Genomic DNA, 16,561 nt, shown 5'->3' with positions numbered 1-16,561 from the left:
TTTGGAGTGTTTTATTGCCATTTAAATGTAGGCTATTATATGGATATTTAAATATATGTCTGGCAATTGTTGTATATGGCTGAAATTCTGGGATAAAAAAAGTTGTGAACTGCAACATATTTCCATTCCTGACACACCTTGCCAACCCATAACTCCCACTACTGTCATGGACAAATGGCTACAAAGCTGAGAAGCGACAAAGATGGAAACTAATTTTGATGGCTCTGTATGCCTCAGGCAGCACAAAGGAGAATCTTTATATCTTGTGGTGCAAAATAACACAGTCAGAGAGGTCTGTTATTCAACAAAACCAAATTATGCTGACACTGATGGTCTGCTTGAGACTAGGAGCAATAATAAAGCAAGAATGGCAAGTCTTCATTACTAAAGCTTTGTGTGGCCCAGAGTGAATTGATAACACACTGAAACTCATTTCCTATAAATATATACCTCTAGAGGACCTCTGGAGTCGGTCTGATTGTTCATTAAAATGAAATAATGAAAAACTGTTGAATGACAAAAACAATTTCGTGATTAATCGGTACTTCATCAGAGCTTCAAAATGCATTTTCGGTTCACTCTGAGCAACGACAGCCACTGGGCAATAATAATGGGTATCATTTCCTTTCTTAAACATCAAAGCATGCAGATTTAATGGAATTGTCATATTTAAAGGAACTAAATCAGTCTTATTGCTAATCTACAAGTAATAATGAAAGTGAAGGGACAATTTCATGACTAATTAATAAGTGCTGGAAAATGTTTTCTATTCAATCTGAGCAATAACAGCCATGGGGAAACATTGTAATAGGTATAATTCTTTATCTTTTGCTTCTCAACTTTCAAAGCATGCACATTTAATGGGATGCCCTTTCAAGGCGCCATTCCATCAGCAAAAGTTTTACTGGAGGAGGTCCTCTGATTGGACTTTTTACTTAAGCCAAATTTGGATTACAGAGAGGTGCTCCACACCAGAGTTGGGTGTTGGTTAGGTTTTAGCAATTCTAAATCATATCAAAACTTTATTCCAATTTGTCTTTATTTGTACTAGCATTTGCTGACTCTGAGGCATTTTTACCACAGTATTAACCTTGATTAAATTATCTTTTTTAGATCCAAAAAAGGTCTATGTTATTCTTTTTGCATATCAAAGGAAAAGTGTGTAGGATTCAGTGGCACCTAGCGGTGAGGATTGTAGCAGCCAGCTGAAACTTCTCCCATGTGCCAAAAGTGAACTCCCAATTAGACGTCCTTCAGTGTTCATAGTTCAGGAAGTTATTACGAAGGGCTGAATTATCCACAGAGGTCTCTCCCTCTCCAACACAAATGGATCTGGTGATTTAAACAAGCAAAAACACTAAATCAAGCAGTTTTACATTTAAAAAAAAAAAGTGTTTTCCCATGCTGGTTGTCATGTAGGGGCTGCTGACTATGGTGGCAGAAGCAAAAATGCGAAAGGGTCTGTTCTGGGCACATGTAAAAAAAACATGGCAAACTCTGCGGACATAGATGGATTATTCTAAGGTAACGAAATCAAGACAATTTTAATTTTTAAGTGATTATACACAAGAAAAAATACTTATTATATTAAATTATATTTCTGCAAATATATCCCCCTAAATACAACACAGTGGACCTTTATGTCAACACATGGACATTCATAAATGTGGTTAAACAATGAATTGACACATTCATTCCTGCAACCCTGTTTGTCTGTTTAGCTGCAGCCAATTTCTGCTGCTTTCAGAATCACTATATGTTAACCATAATTGTTAAATTCAAAATTAGTATAATCATCTTTAAATCTGAAAATGACTGTTCTTACTGTGAGCCTAATGTCTCTTATACCATCATATGTACCCACCATTACCAATACCAATGGCAGAGAGACGCACTTCTGAAAGCTAACTCATTAGCCTAATTGTCTGGAACAAAAAACTCATCAGTTACACATCCTGAGCACATGCTATAAATGACTAAACCAGGCATTCTGTTCAAATAAATCGAAAATACATTAAAGTAGTAAAGTGCACTCTGTAAGGTGCAGAACTCCGCCAGGTGTGTCTGGGGGGCATCTGGTTAGGGACTAGGGAGTGCTGGGCAGGCGTATGCATGACTGTAGTAGAATGAAGGGGAGACAATATGGTACATTATCAAGGTGTAACCAGAGCAGACAGGGTCTATGGAGACAAACCTCAGATGCAATGTCCAATCAAACCTCTCCAAAGAGTTAAAGCTCACTCCACTGTGCCTCCCAGCTCCTTTACAGTTGAGATGGCCGCGAAGATCAAAAAGGGAATTTATTCATCTTGTATCATGCCTAACTTCAGTGGATCATAATATAGCAGGTATGGAATTAATCTTCAGATGCTTGGATTCAAAATGAGACCAAACTTTCCTATCAGTTTGTGAGCCATAGCAAGGGCCAAAATGTGGCCTGCAACAGACTAGGTAGGGCTTGTTTTTAGCCTAGCTGACTGCCATAATTGTCTTTAGCTATGTGATTTTATAGAGGACTTCTGCCCCCCAAATGGCCGATTAAGGGGGGTGAGGAGAAGCAATCAATAATGATATAAAAGAGTCAGTAAAAAATATTTTTTTTCCCTCTTTCCCATAAATTGTGAATCACCGGAACAAAGTGAGAAACTTGAGTGTATAGCCATAAATGTTCACAAAAAATATTAGGCTGATGGGTCTACTAGTATTCAATATTAGCTGCGGATAGACAGACGCGCACACGCACACGCACACACACACACGACAGAACGCACGGTCTTCTTATGGCGGAGATAACAATAACAGCACATCAAATGAGGCTTTTAAAATGAGCATATTTAATTGGTCTGCACCTGGGATGCTACAATATATAAGCTATAAGAAATAATGTGTCTGATTCGCATGAAGTTTATTGCCAAGACGTGACACTACAGAGTGAGTTTAACTTCTTAGGCAAAGAACTCCAAATCTAGTCTTTGTCCTCTGTCAAAGGGATAGGGGTCAAACTTGTTACCAATTAAGAACACTTGACCCCTAGACGCTCTACTACATATAGTACAAGGGGTTATTTATGTGAGTAGTCTGCATGGATATAAAATCAGCTTTGTGGTATCTAGCTATGCAAAAAGTTTTGGGTGATTTGTTTGCAGTTTCATTTCTATGGCCACCACACATGATGGAGGGGAATGGAATTTTTTTTGTGGTGCTCAAAACATGGAAAACTGATTAGACACACTCGACAGCAATGTGTTTTAACAGTCTTTTATTTTATTGTAGTCTTTTATAAATATCTGATAAGAAAGAGTTTTAATTTGAAAATGAATCACAGCATGGTCTGTGAACCATTCAAGATAAGCACAACACATAAAAGATGATATGCTGCTTTTGTGTAAACCATGATGCGGCACAATTGCCTGTATTTTGGCCCATGTCTGGCTGGGACTCAATACATGATACCACATCTGGCCTCTGACACTACTCAGTGATCACCCACCCCCTCATTAGATCCCAGTCTTACCTGCACAATTGTGTGTAATAGGTCACCTTTGTCTCTTTATTTCCATGTTGGAGACTAATCAGTCATTGGCACCTACTCAAAGCACAATAAGCTGTATGTGTGTTGTGCATGTACATTAGTGTGAAGCAGGAAAGAATAGGCTTGAGTGGGTGTGTGCAGCCACAGCACAACAGACGAAGCCCATGTCATTAGTACCCAGTAGAGAAAGTCTTTGATGTTGCCTATCCCTCTTCTTGTTTGATGGTGCTGGCCTTATAGATGAAGCACAAGAATCAAATGATGCATTATGTACCGAGGCCTGAACACAGCATCAGTTAGCCTAGTCTAGTTGCCTGAAACGCTCAGATCAAAGTAAGGGGCCCTTACAAATCTCAGACAAGATAGAGTGGAACAGTCAACAGCTTCCAAAACACAAAACAAACTCCCACTTCATGCCCAGAACAACATGGCAAGTCAAATTCAGGGCCAAATCGGGAGACAGCAGCAGTGGTGAGGCAGCGTCTCCCAACACAGGGACTATAAATCTTAGAGCTGCACCCATGAGGACAACCTCTGAATGTAATGATGGATGGTACGGAACGCTGAGCTATCCAGGACATCTCAAGATAAACCAAACCCACATATTTAAAGGTTGACGTCTGACGTTTTCCTTCATTCTAGGTTTATCAAATATCAAACTCAGGTGTATGTGTTATGCGCATAAATGTGCAGTAACAGAACAGATCCTGCTATTCAAGTCTGAGTTTTTGTTAAACCTTTGAGTCTGAGCTTTTTAAAGAAAATGATTGATTACAGTCAATTGTGAGTTATTTTTTTGGAGACTGTCCTCACCCCAGAAGAACAACACCAAAGGGCATTTGTACAACAGCTTATTACGACCTGTATCTATGTTTAGTGTAGGCAGCGACCTCTAGTGGGTGTAGTGATAATGACAGGAGTAAAGTGGAAGTCAGGAGATGAAGTATGAAGAACGATAAAGTCACGTTATGCACTTAACCTCCATTGTCATGGAACATCACATTATGTACTTGGTGTTGGGTAGCGTCACGCTGTCACATTACGTTAAGTACATAACGCGATGACTTGATGTAAATACATGAGTTAAAGAACAAACATACATACTTTAACCCAAACCACGATTCTTATCCTAAACCTTACCAAACCAAACCAGTAGGGGCGCCAATTTAGGAAACACTACTATGAATGTTTATATCCTTTCCTGAGCAGCTAAACACAAACTACAGAACTGACAAATACAAAAAAACCATGTCACATGCAACGGGTTGGCAGACTATCAGACTATTACATGGCTGACACATAAAGACAGACAACCATTCACATTCACATTTAAAGGCAATTTAGAGTCAATAATGAACCCATCCTGCATGTCTTTGGACTTTGGGAGGAAGCTGGAAAACCTGGAGAAAAGCTATGCTATCATGAGAAGAACATGCAAACTCCATACAGAAGGTCCCCACTCCCAGTCATCCAGCAGGTAAAAACCCACAACCCTATTGCTGTGAGGCAACAGTGCTTACCACTGCCCCATCGTGCCATCAGGGGTCATGATTTTCATAGACACAGTGACATGGCTTACTGATAAGTGCACTCATACAGACAAACACAGTGCTATAGCAAGGCACTGACACTATAGAAACCCAATTGGCTTTCAAAGTTAGCATTTAGCAGCCACTTTCTTCTTCCATTCTTTTTCTCCTTCCATTCTCTGCGCCAGGCACAGCAGATAAATGGACTTATTTCGATACATTTGATAGCATATTTTGTTTGATTCAGAGGTTCACTTGGATTCCAAATAATCTGGGGAACATTTTAATTTGGACGATGTAGTATTGTAGAAGTCAAAGACTTATTCAGAGTTATGAAGAGCCTATAGTGTGTGTTATGTACAAGTGCTGATAGCATGAGCCCTACAACCATTAAATGCACTTCTAGCACCACTGGACTCCCTGTCTTCCCAGCAGAGACACAGAGAGTCTGACTGTGGTTAGCTCCAAACAACCAGCTCTATGTCGCTGTACACGATATACAGAGTGGTAGTCAGTGTCTCCCTTGTCACGTACTGTGTAGCCGCCAGGCCACGCCGCTACAGTCTGTTGCTCCTTCATTCTTTCTGTTATATTTTGTCATATTATGCTTGGACAGAGGGCATTAGCAGAATTTGAGTGTGTACAGAGCTGCCAATGGTTTCACTTAGCGGTTGTCAGTCATCATTAGTCATATGTGGCTCAGTGGTAATTTGTCAAAAGAATGTCAAACAGCTAACGTCAATGTTGACTGTCAGGCTAATAAGGTTTTAATTAGAAAATGTCCAGTATGACATTAACGTATTGTCTTAAATGTGAGCTAAACCGGTTTAATATTCAAAAGATAAACATACTTTGAAATTGAGCTCTGAGTAAATCAGGCACACTTGCACATCAATTTTGTTTAATTGGTGCATTAATAAAATCAATTAATAATGATTTAAAAGGGAGCCCCTGTGTGTTAGGGGTTATGCTGCCAACCATGTACTGCAATGTAACCTGGTTCAAACTGAGCCAGGGGCCTTTTTTGCTATCTCTCTCTGTCCCACTGATTTCCTGTCATCTCTCTACAATCACTATCTCATAAAGGTCCGAATATATATAAACTAGAATTAACACCTCACGGTTTTATGCCTCCATGAACCAGTTTTGTTACAGTTTACATCCATGTCTGTAAAAAATGGATGCTTTACACATATCTTCACCCTGGCGGCACAGAAAATCTATACAATCAGCACAGTTTCAAGATGAGCATCCAAGATTAGTGTCACTAATGCGGTATCTGACCATATGTAACCTCTTCTGTTCCTGAGTTATGGCGTTAAATAATGGCCAGAAAAGTGTTTTTACAGAACATTACGATGTCACAGTGAAGTTGGCCCTTTGAGCGTTTGGATATACAATGTCATCTTTTCATCATTTTATCCTATTAGACATTTGTGTAAAATGTTATAATAAGCATATGAATTCTTGAGTTATGGCCAAAAACATGCTTTGTGAGGTCAGTGAGACCTTGAACTTTGACCTTTATCCACTGTATTCTAATCAGTTCATTTTTGAGTCCCAGTGGATGTTAGAGCTAAATTTGAGGATATTCCTTCATGGCCTTCTTGACATATTATGGTCATGGGAGAGGGACGCAAGGTCACAGTGACCTTCACCTCTGACCACCAAATTCTAATCAGTTCATCCTTAACTCAATGTGGACGTTTGTTAAGGATGTTTGGACATTGCCTTTTATGTGTTCTTGCGATATCATGTTCGCCAGAATAAGACAGACACAAGATCACAGTGACCTTGGCCTCTGACCAACAAATTCTATTCAATTCATCAATGAGACCAAGAGGACATTTTTGCCAAATCTGAAGAACTCCCTCAAGGTACTCATGATATATCATGCTTATGAGAATGAGACAGATGCAAGATCACAGTGACCTTGATCTTTAACCACCAAAATCTCACCAGGTCATGATGGAGTCCAAGTGGACATTAGTGCTAAATCTATATATATATCTATATATTCCTTCATGGCATTTTTTAAATATCACGTTTACAGGAATGAGAGGGACGCAAGGTCACAGTGAACATAACCTTTGACCACGACATTTGTGCCAAAATTGAAGACATTCCCTTAAAGTGTTCTTGAGATACTCAGGATATATCACGCTTACAAGAATGAGACAGATGCAAGATCACAGTGACCTTGATCTTTGACCACCAAAATCTCATCAGATCATTGTTGAGTCCAAGCGCATGTTTGTGCCAAGTCTAAAAACATTCCCTTGTGGTGTTTTTGAGATATCACTTTCATGAGAATGAGACAGATGAGGTCACAGTGACATTGACCTTTGACCAACAAAATCTAATCATTCCGTGGTGGAGTCCAAGTTTGTCACAAATTTTAAGAAATTCCTTCAAGGCATGATTGAGACATCACATTCACGATAATGGGACGAATGAATGTACGGATGACCCGAAAGCATAATGCCTACAGGCACAGCTGGTGCCGACATGGAGGCATAAAAATCTAAATAAAATACTTTTCATGCTCATGGATCAATACTGGAGAAACATTACCAATGCTATATTGCTGTGTCTGTTTTTTTTTCTCCAGTTATTTAGTGCACTAGCCAGGGGAAATCCCTGCCCTACCATTCATATGTATTTTTATAGTATATTAAACTTCATCATGAAAACAATTTAGGAAAGAGTCCTATAAGACTGCCTTTTCTAATGTATAACATTGTCCTTGTTTTACTTTTAGGTGTCAACACCTTTTTAAACAGTAAAGTGAATTTAAATATCAATTAAATATGTAAATGGCTCATTTTCTTTTTGCCTTTGCAGCACAAAGCAGCTTTAAAACCACTTAGTTTCTAAAGTAGTCAGCAGAAGAGTTTCAATTTTCCAAGCGTCCATTTTAATGTCTGACTACAAAGTACATACATATGCAATATGTTGCATTGGCAACTTTCAAAGTTGAAAGTCGCAGCCTTTAAAGAGCTTTGCCCCGGAGACGGCCATGTTTGAGTCTATAAAAAAAAAAAGAAGAACAAATTGTCTGCTACAGAGTTGTGAGCTGCAGTACAGTCACTGTCATCTTAAAAGCAAATTATCTGGCACAGATAGAGAGAAGCCAGACAAGGTAATAACTACCAGAGGGGAAAAGGTCCCAGAGGTCAAACTGGACAGACAAGGAAAAAAAATTGTACTTAGAGACACTAAACACTAAAAAAATAGAGCTTCTATAGGAGCTTTAAACAAGTGACAGTGTGGTGAGGAAAATATTGAAGTGTGTGATTTCTTCTTTTTCCCTGTATTCATATTTTATGTAAGATTGCAGGTGCCTGCAAGGAAGCAGCAAAATCTAATTCAACAAGACAAACCAGTACAATCATACAAATATCACCTGCAGGCAGCGAGGCTGTGATGAGACTGCTTGATGAGGGGAGGCTATACAAGTAGAAAGTGAGGAAGCAAGATAAGGACAGACGAGGGGAAAAACAGGAGGGACGGAATGTACCAGAGCGTAATGGAAGGTGGCAAGGATAGATGAGTTATTACACCATATGTACATGTGTGTATATAGGTAGAAAGTGTAGTTTCTTTTGCCTGCCTCTGCAGCCACTAATCATGTTTGTTAGAGAAACCATATATATTCAATATACTATACTGTATATACACATCCAGAGATCCAGGGGAAAATCTCATATAAAATAGCACAACAAATGACAAAACAATCTCCCCTGACAGTCCATTATTAGTTATTTTGGAGCTGGAGATCATTACATTATGTTCATCAGCAGATGGAGTTTGCACAGTTGTCAGTGTTCATGTCCAACAACTGGGCAAAATCCATCTGCATTAGCTGCTGCCTCTAAAGTCAAGATCGACCTCTGAAGCTCTGCATTACAGAAAAAACAGCGCTGTCTATTTTTCCCCGGGAGATACCAATGTCAATATTTAAGATTTTCAGAAAATCAGATAGCATAAATTACATATGAGATTATGTTTATTTATTTCACATACATTTTTGATCCCTTACATTTGTTTATTTAAAGAATCTTGACCAAAATATGTACTGAACTAGACATTTTACAGATTCATTTCAAACAGATCTCTAGCATTTTTGTTGTGCTACTGGCCGATACATACACTGAGAGATGAATATATCTACAGTAAGCTATAATCAGCTGATATTACTGGACAGCCGCCATCTGCTGTTGCAGATGGGAAAAATTCCCAGGCAAATGACATGCAAGCGTTCACGTCAGCTAGGCAGTTTTATGATCACAGAATTAATCGTTTAAAATACTGTGCACTGACAAAATAACACGTCCAGTTGGGTTTTATCACATAGTGGGATAGTGTGAGCAGGTGAGGCATGTGTTGGTATACGCGCAGGACTCCAGATTGCATCCATTTAGCTTTATTTTGTGACCATGGAGCACCAGTGCTACTTGCAAATAATATATGAACTGTAGAGCGGTTAGTTTCTTTAAATTTCACAGTTAATCAATCTTCATGTTTGACGGTATGGCTGTAAAGGTATAACTTTCTGCTAACTGCTGACATCCAACTGTTGGACGCAAGTTTCAAGGTCACAGCGAAAACATCATCACTTCCAGCCTGAGATGAACCGGATGCTTCAGTGTAGCAGCATCAGTGGTTCTGCTTTGAACAATTTCATTATAACAATACTTTAACTTTATTATAACAGTACTTTAACTTCTTTATAACAGTATTCTATTTAATTTTCTTGTAACAGTAGTTTGTTTAGAAGTAAAGTATTTTAGTAGTGAACAGTAGAGGAGACTGAAGGGGATTTCAAAGATATATATTGTAAGCCCATGCAGGCAATATTATTTAAAGGCCATTTCGCCCGGCCCTAGATGTGAGGCATAGATATTTGTTGTTTTGTTTCCCAGGTACTTTTGTATTAGTAAGCGTTGGATATACAGCTGCTTTCAGAAAAATACTTTTCCCAGTTGTAATTGCAACTTGGATGTTGACACTTTATTTACAAGTCACAAACTTGAAATTACGGTTTAACATAAACGTCTAGCACTACATATGTGTTATCTCTCTCTCTAAAAATAACTATTATTCATCAAACTACAGCAATACATAGTATGACTAAGTCAGGGAATCGTGACTTTACACATGAGTGCCCAGAAAAGGAGATGGGAGTGAGTAAAGTCTCCATCCAGGACTTTGGTTCTAAGACCAGTGCCGTGCACAAAGGTGAGCCCAACTAAATCTACTTAGTATTGCTTCACTCCACCACATGCTCAAGTGTCTTCATTCCCAGAGGGGTGACATTTCACGTCCCAAGTGCCACCTTTCATAGACAGGCTTCCTGCCTTTACCTGCTGCCGGACTGGCCTTGTAGCTGACCCCAGTGCCTAACCTCACAGACATACATCATAGCCTCTGATGAAAGTTGGCTGACCACTAGTTGTGTGCAACTGACTGCAAGTACACTTAAAATATAATTAATCAGTGTGGATGTGACCACTTTAACCCTATGGGCCCTAGGCCTTTTTGGGGTATTTTTACTACCTTTACTTTTAAGCTCATATCATTCATTATAAAGGCTACATACACATGCTATATCTTGTTTTTCTTTTCAAGACAATCTGGGCTAACCAGATTTGCCATCACTCCATGTCCTTCTATGTGCCTGTATTTTATATTAATTTTTATATCAATGAAAAAAACATATCTGTGTGCCTAAATTCTTACATTTTTACATGTATCTCACCATAGCAAGTTGGAAGTTGACATATTCTGCCATATATGAAGAGGGGAGACTCTCTGGAATCTGGCAATATAAGAACCATGATGCTGGGACATTCTGTCACTTCACAGTTGTCCAAAACATGTGGTTTGTGCCAGGCGGACATAATTGCCAGTATTTTTTCATTATTGCAAGAAATTCCATTGACTCATTCACAAGTCAAAAATGTGTTTTATCTGAAAGAAACATGCAATATTTACATCTAAGATAATAGAAAAATAGTCAACCAAGTGCAATGATGTCCTCCAAGATAATATTTGTTTTTCAGTTTCAGTTATATATTGGGGGGACATTTTGGGCATTGGTGGGGGGGCACGTGTCCCCCTCAATGTATATGGTGACTACGGCCATGTCATGCATGCATAATTAGGTTACAGTTGTCTGGGTGCACAAAGGTGAAGTGGTTGGTCTTGTCATACAAAGTTTGATGGAGTGTCAGCTGGACAATATGGAGATATTTGCATCTTGAAGTGTCAGCTGGACAATATGGAGATATTTGCATCTTGAAAGCCGGACTACAAATGTGGATGGACAAGGAGAAACACACGCAAGCCTAAGACGTGGTAAGATATGATATTCCTCACTATATGAAGTGACTGATAACAAGATCTGTATAATGGATTGTAAAGAAATTCGTCATGTTTTTATTTTGTAGACAATTGATCTGTATTTATAGCATGATGGGATGACAGCACAATGATGTGTGTGGTATCACTGGAAAGCTCTGGTCCTGCGCTTTCATGTGATATGTGTGGCATTTCTGTGCGAGCCTGCATTTGCGAGTAATCCATCCAACAGTAATGTGTGTGCAAAGCTGTATGAAAGCTCTGTTATATCATTTCATTATATCATTTTATTGTAACTTTATAAAATTTTTTCGCTGCGAAAATATTGGATTACCGTCAAGTGCTTGTCGGAAAGCTACAGTTCCGCTGTTTCACATGATATGCGTGGTCGTGGAGAAAATCCACAGAGAAGAACGGTTGTGAATTTGGACGGAGAAAATCCACAGAGAAGAACGGTTGTGAATTTGGACGCACTATGCATCATTCGGGCCCATAGGGTTAATAACTACAAAATTACATGTTGTTTTGATTGATTCCTCACAGACTTTGCATTACCTGAATATATTCATCAAAGTGAGGCATTGATGCACAAACAAGACAGTTTGAGATTATTATTTATCACGAGAAAGTGCCAGAACAAACAATATCATCTTTCTCTCCCAAGCTCTTTCAGACGAGCACAAACATACACATTTTTATACGCATAAATGCTTTTACACAGATTCGCACACACCCGCCAAGGAGATCAGCCACAAGAAAGCCAAACTGAAGTCAATAAATGCTCAAATATGCCACGGGTCTCCTTCCTCATTAACTTTCTCCTCAAACTGAAAACTGTCTCACGTGGGCACACCTGTCACACTCACACATGCGTTCAAGCACATCCCCGAGCACGCACACGCACACGCACACACGCACACACGCACACACGCACACACACACACACACACACACACACACACACACACAACCACATGCGTTAAGAAGCAGAGAGAGGTGCGACTTTAAGTCTCCTCTCCTCTATTCCCTGGAGCAAAAAGTCAGGGTCTGGGCTGAGGTGATAAGTGCACTGGGATACCGCCCAGCGAATGCACACATACTCACACTCACAGGAAAAAGTCACACAAGGTCGCACTAGAAAATAAATACAGCTGTAGTTCTGCATTCAGACACCAATGAAATTAAATTTGTATATAAATTAAATTTTGTTCAGGCACTCATTTGGAGAAGACCACTCAATCACACAAACACCGACGTCAAACTAAACAATATTTTTACAATGTGAAGTAGTGTTACAATTTAATAGCTTCTCACACTGTGGTGTCAGAGTAGCAGAAGGATGTGTCCTTATACATACATACATTGCTGTACTGTTTAATTGGTATTCATCCTCCACCTAGGGGCCGTTTATAGGAACTCAACAACATCTACGCTTACCTTAAGTGACTCTGAGCTTACTGCAAGCTTCTGTGACACATGCCTGCATCCAGGGGCTGTACTTAAAAGTGATTATGTGGTGTGCTGCATGAAAAGCTGGAGCAGCTATTGAAGCGGAGATGTGGCTCTGAATTGGTATGTGACTAACGATTGTAGTGGCCATCTTTCTCTGTGCTTGCTGAGGACAGCTTTCAGTTCTTGTTTTTAGCTGTATGTCTTTTTCTGTATATGGGCATTGTTACAAACAATCATGTATGATGAGTGTCAGTGTAACATAAAGGACAACACAAGGGTTATTTTTGTCATCAGAGGACACGGAGACACGTCAGTAAAATGAACAGCATCATTACATTATTGAAGCTATTGTCTTAAATATCAAATGAGACGGGAACAACAGAACAAAGGGCTTTAATGATTGCAAAATTAGAACCCTGCTGTGTGTGTACTGTGTGTGTGTGAGACTGACCAGTTTCTTCCTCTTGTCCTGCTCGGTTGGCGGCTCCTCATCATCACTCAGCTTCGGCTCCTCAAAATGGCTCATCAGCATGCAGCTGCAAACATAATAATATTCAACTCAATATTAATAACCACACATAAACCTGCACAGTTGGAGACAATTTCAGAACAGGCGGCATGCACACATGCGGGCACACAAAAAAAGGCTGAACCCTCTGGCACTCTAGTACACAGCTCTGCCGTCTATTCATATTGGTTCATCAGCATGCAGAGAGAATTACAAGCGAAACCTTTGTGCTCAGTCCAAAGTCTGTGTAGGGTCTTTTATTTTCTTTGTCCTTTTTACTTCATCCTTATTGTGAGACGAGATAAGGTTGCGGGGTCTCCAGTGTCACATTTAGTGACTTTGACATGTAGCATTTGGTAACTCGTGATCAGAAATTTTAAGTAAATTCTTCCTGAACTTTAAGTGATGAAATTTAATCCAACAACTAGAGACAAGTTGATGTTAGGAAATACAGCTCATGCGGGTCGTACACCAAACGACTTATCAAGTAACTTCACATACAAACAAATTTCGAATGTCAGAATAAAATCGTCGGTCTCTATCGTTTGGTCATAAAACTCTGAGCTACCTTTAGTTAGTCTTTTTCTCGTCTTAACATTACAATAAAACCAAATATGTTTAATATTATTGTATGTTTATAGTCTTAATTCATGCATTTTTGCGGACACGTAGGAAACTGTGGTAACACTTTACTTGAAGGTATCTACATAAGAGTGACATGACACTGTCATAACTATGACATGACACTAGGGATGTCCCGATCCAGCTTTTTCACTTCCGATCCGATACCGATATTACAGCCTTGAGTTTTGGCTGATACCGATACTCATCCGATCCAAGCGCATAGTCATGTCATGTCAGTCATGTTAGAAAAGGTTTGATCAAGTGATATTACTCTAACAAGAACAACTACTTAATCAGGTTAGTTAGAATGATCCACAACAGTTGGTATGAGAAACTGACCTGTTTATTGTTAACAGGGTTAAATAAACAAACTTTAAACTTGAACATAAACATTTAATAAAAAATATAGCTGGTTTGCTTTGGCTGCTTTGGCCCCTTAATAAACAGAAATAAATCAACACAATAAATCTTTAAAATGTCTAACATTGAAATTAAAATAGCAGCAAGACTCCACACACTTGTGCTTTGGCCCCCTAATAAATAAAAAATAGATTAACACCACAAGACATTGTTGACATTTAACAAACAATGCAGCCTTTCCTTTTCAGTTATTTTTGTAGTGTCAGTGCCAGCCTGGTGCTGCTGTTTCCTGTGTGTCTGCATGCTGGCCTGGTGGATTGATATAAAGTGCTGGAGCGGATCACTGGAATGGACTGCTTGAATTGCGGAGCGCTGGGCTGGCCAGAAAACGTGGATCGGACTCCATGAAAAACTGGATCGGAGTTCTTGGATCGGCATTTTTCCATGCAGTCCGATCCGATGCCGATGCACGTCTTTTGCTAATATCGGCGGCCGATACGGATCGGGACATCCCTACATGACACAGTCATGAACTTGTCATAAACATTATGTACATGTCATAAACGTTTATGACTGCTGTCATTAAGTGCCATTCAGTTTTTGTAATGACAAGCTGACATTGTTTGGGTTGTCCTTATAATGACAAGTTGATATTAACCAGGATGACATTACCAGAATCTGTCTTTGTCGTAACAATAATAATCATTATGTCACCTTGTCATAAACACATTTCTCGTTAATGTCAACTTGTTATGACAAAGACATCTTCTGGTAATGTCATCCTGGTTAATGTCAACTTGTCATTACAAAAACCAAATGACACTTAATGTCAGCAGTCATAAACGTTTATGACAGGTTCATGACCGTGTCATGTCATGGTCATGACAGTGTCATGTCACTCTTATGTAGATACCTTCAAGTAAAGTGTTACAGAAATGGTTAATATGTCATATTTCTTAAAGGGAGTTGTTGGTGTAATATTTTCCACCAGGAGCACGATGGGAAATAATGTCAAAGGAAATCTGGTTGTAGTTCCGCAAATAGTGACCCTGCAAGTTTCCCAGTCTTTGCAAAACCTGAAAACTTACATTTTCTTTAGATGTGAGAAGGTGTCAAACTAGTCTTTTCAAAGTCTTCTTGTGTATGGTGGGTACTACATAGGTAACTACCACTGGGTGTTTCTCTTGGGCCGAACACGCCTTTATCAAGGCTATAACTGATATTTCTATAATAATGCATGAAATGACAACGTGAAAACTACGCGACAGTGTGAAAGGGGTCGCTCCTACTGATGAACCTGCAGAGAATTCTCAGAGAATCTGCAGCCTCCCTCAAATTTCCAAAGCTTTATTGTCAATTTTGGCCCGTAACTACACCGTTCTGATTCACTAGCACCGGTCTCATATCATTTTTGGACACAGTAGGCGGCTGTTTTCAGTGGAAAAACACTAAACATCAGACAGACACAGTTAGTGTCTAGCTGGTGAACATAGTGGATCATTTAGCAGCTAAAGAGCCAGATATTTCCCTCAGGAGTTGGTGACCAAAAACAAAGCTAAGAGAGAATGAAAATTGGGCTAACAATTCATCAGAGACACTTCTCCAAACAGGGCTAGGTGTTTAATCAAATTTTATTTTTAATTATGAGGCTTTCAAAGATTACGAAAAACAGAAAGTCAAGATAAAACAAATATTATGCCACAGTCTATTTTGCAATGATACTCTTGTCTTTGTCCCTGACACCCTTTCTTTCCTTTACAGCAGTGTGCCTTGACCCCCCGTAAAACCAAACTCACTCTCTGCCAGACTCGGACATGTTTAGTTCACCTCAAGACAAGAATTGTTTTTTATTTAAGTTTAATAAATGCATGATGTTACGGAAGTCAGTGAGTAATTGTGTTAATAATGTTAATTTTTGCCATATTCAAGCTGCCCTAACTCCCAACCAATAATAATGTTGCTCTGTCACTGCTGGATGTGTATATAAGCAGCTGTTTGCTACCAAGTTTTTCAGATCAGCTTAAAAGGTGACGTTATTTCAAAGTTGCATTCACAAGTGGCCAAAAAAAAATCACACAACTTGAAACGACAATTTGAAACACAGTGACACAAATCGGCTTCACTATAACTCGCAGCATTCACAGAAAAAGCACTTGTCTTTATCTGGACACATTTTCCCCACAAATACAACAT

The 16,561-nt window shown here is 39.2% G+C and overlaps 1 protein-coding gene across 1 annotated transcript in view; it reads right to left on the bottom strand.

Moving 5' to 3' along the window:
• ipo11 (importin 11) overlaps positions 1-16,561 on the bottom strand; it is a 189,367-nt gene that overhangs the window by 28,255 nt on the left and 144,551 nt on the right. The window contains exon 29 of the mRNA XM_050050741.1: positions 13,328-13,412. Within this exon, the coding sequence (XP_049906698.1) occupies positions 13,328-13,412 (85 nt within the window). The remainder of the gene's footprint in view (positions 1-13,327; positions 13,413-16,561) is intronic.

This window comes from Epinephelus moara, chromosome 8 (genome assembly GCF_006386435.1).
Source record: "Epinephelus moara isolate mb chromosome 8, YSFRI_EMoa_1.0, whole genome shotgun sequence".
Taxonomy (NCBI): Eukaryota; Metazoa; Chordata; class Actinopteri; order Perciformes; family Serranidae; genus Epinephelus; species Epinephelus moara.
This window is presented reverse-complemented; position numbering and strand designations above follow the sequence as displayed.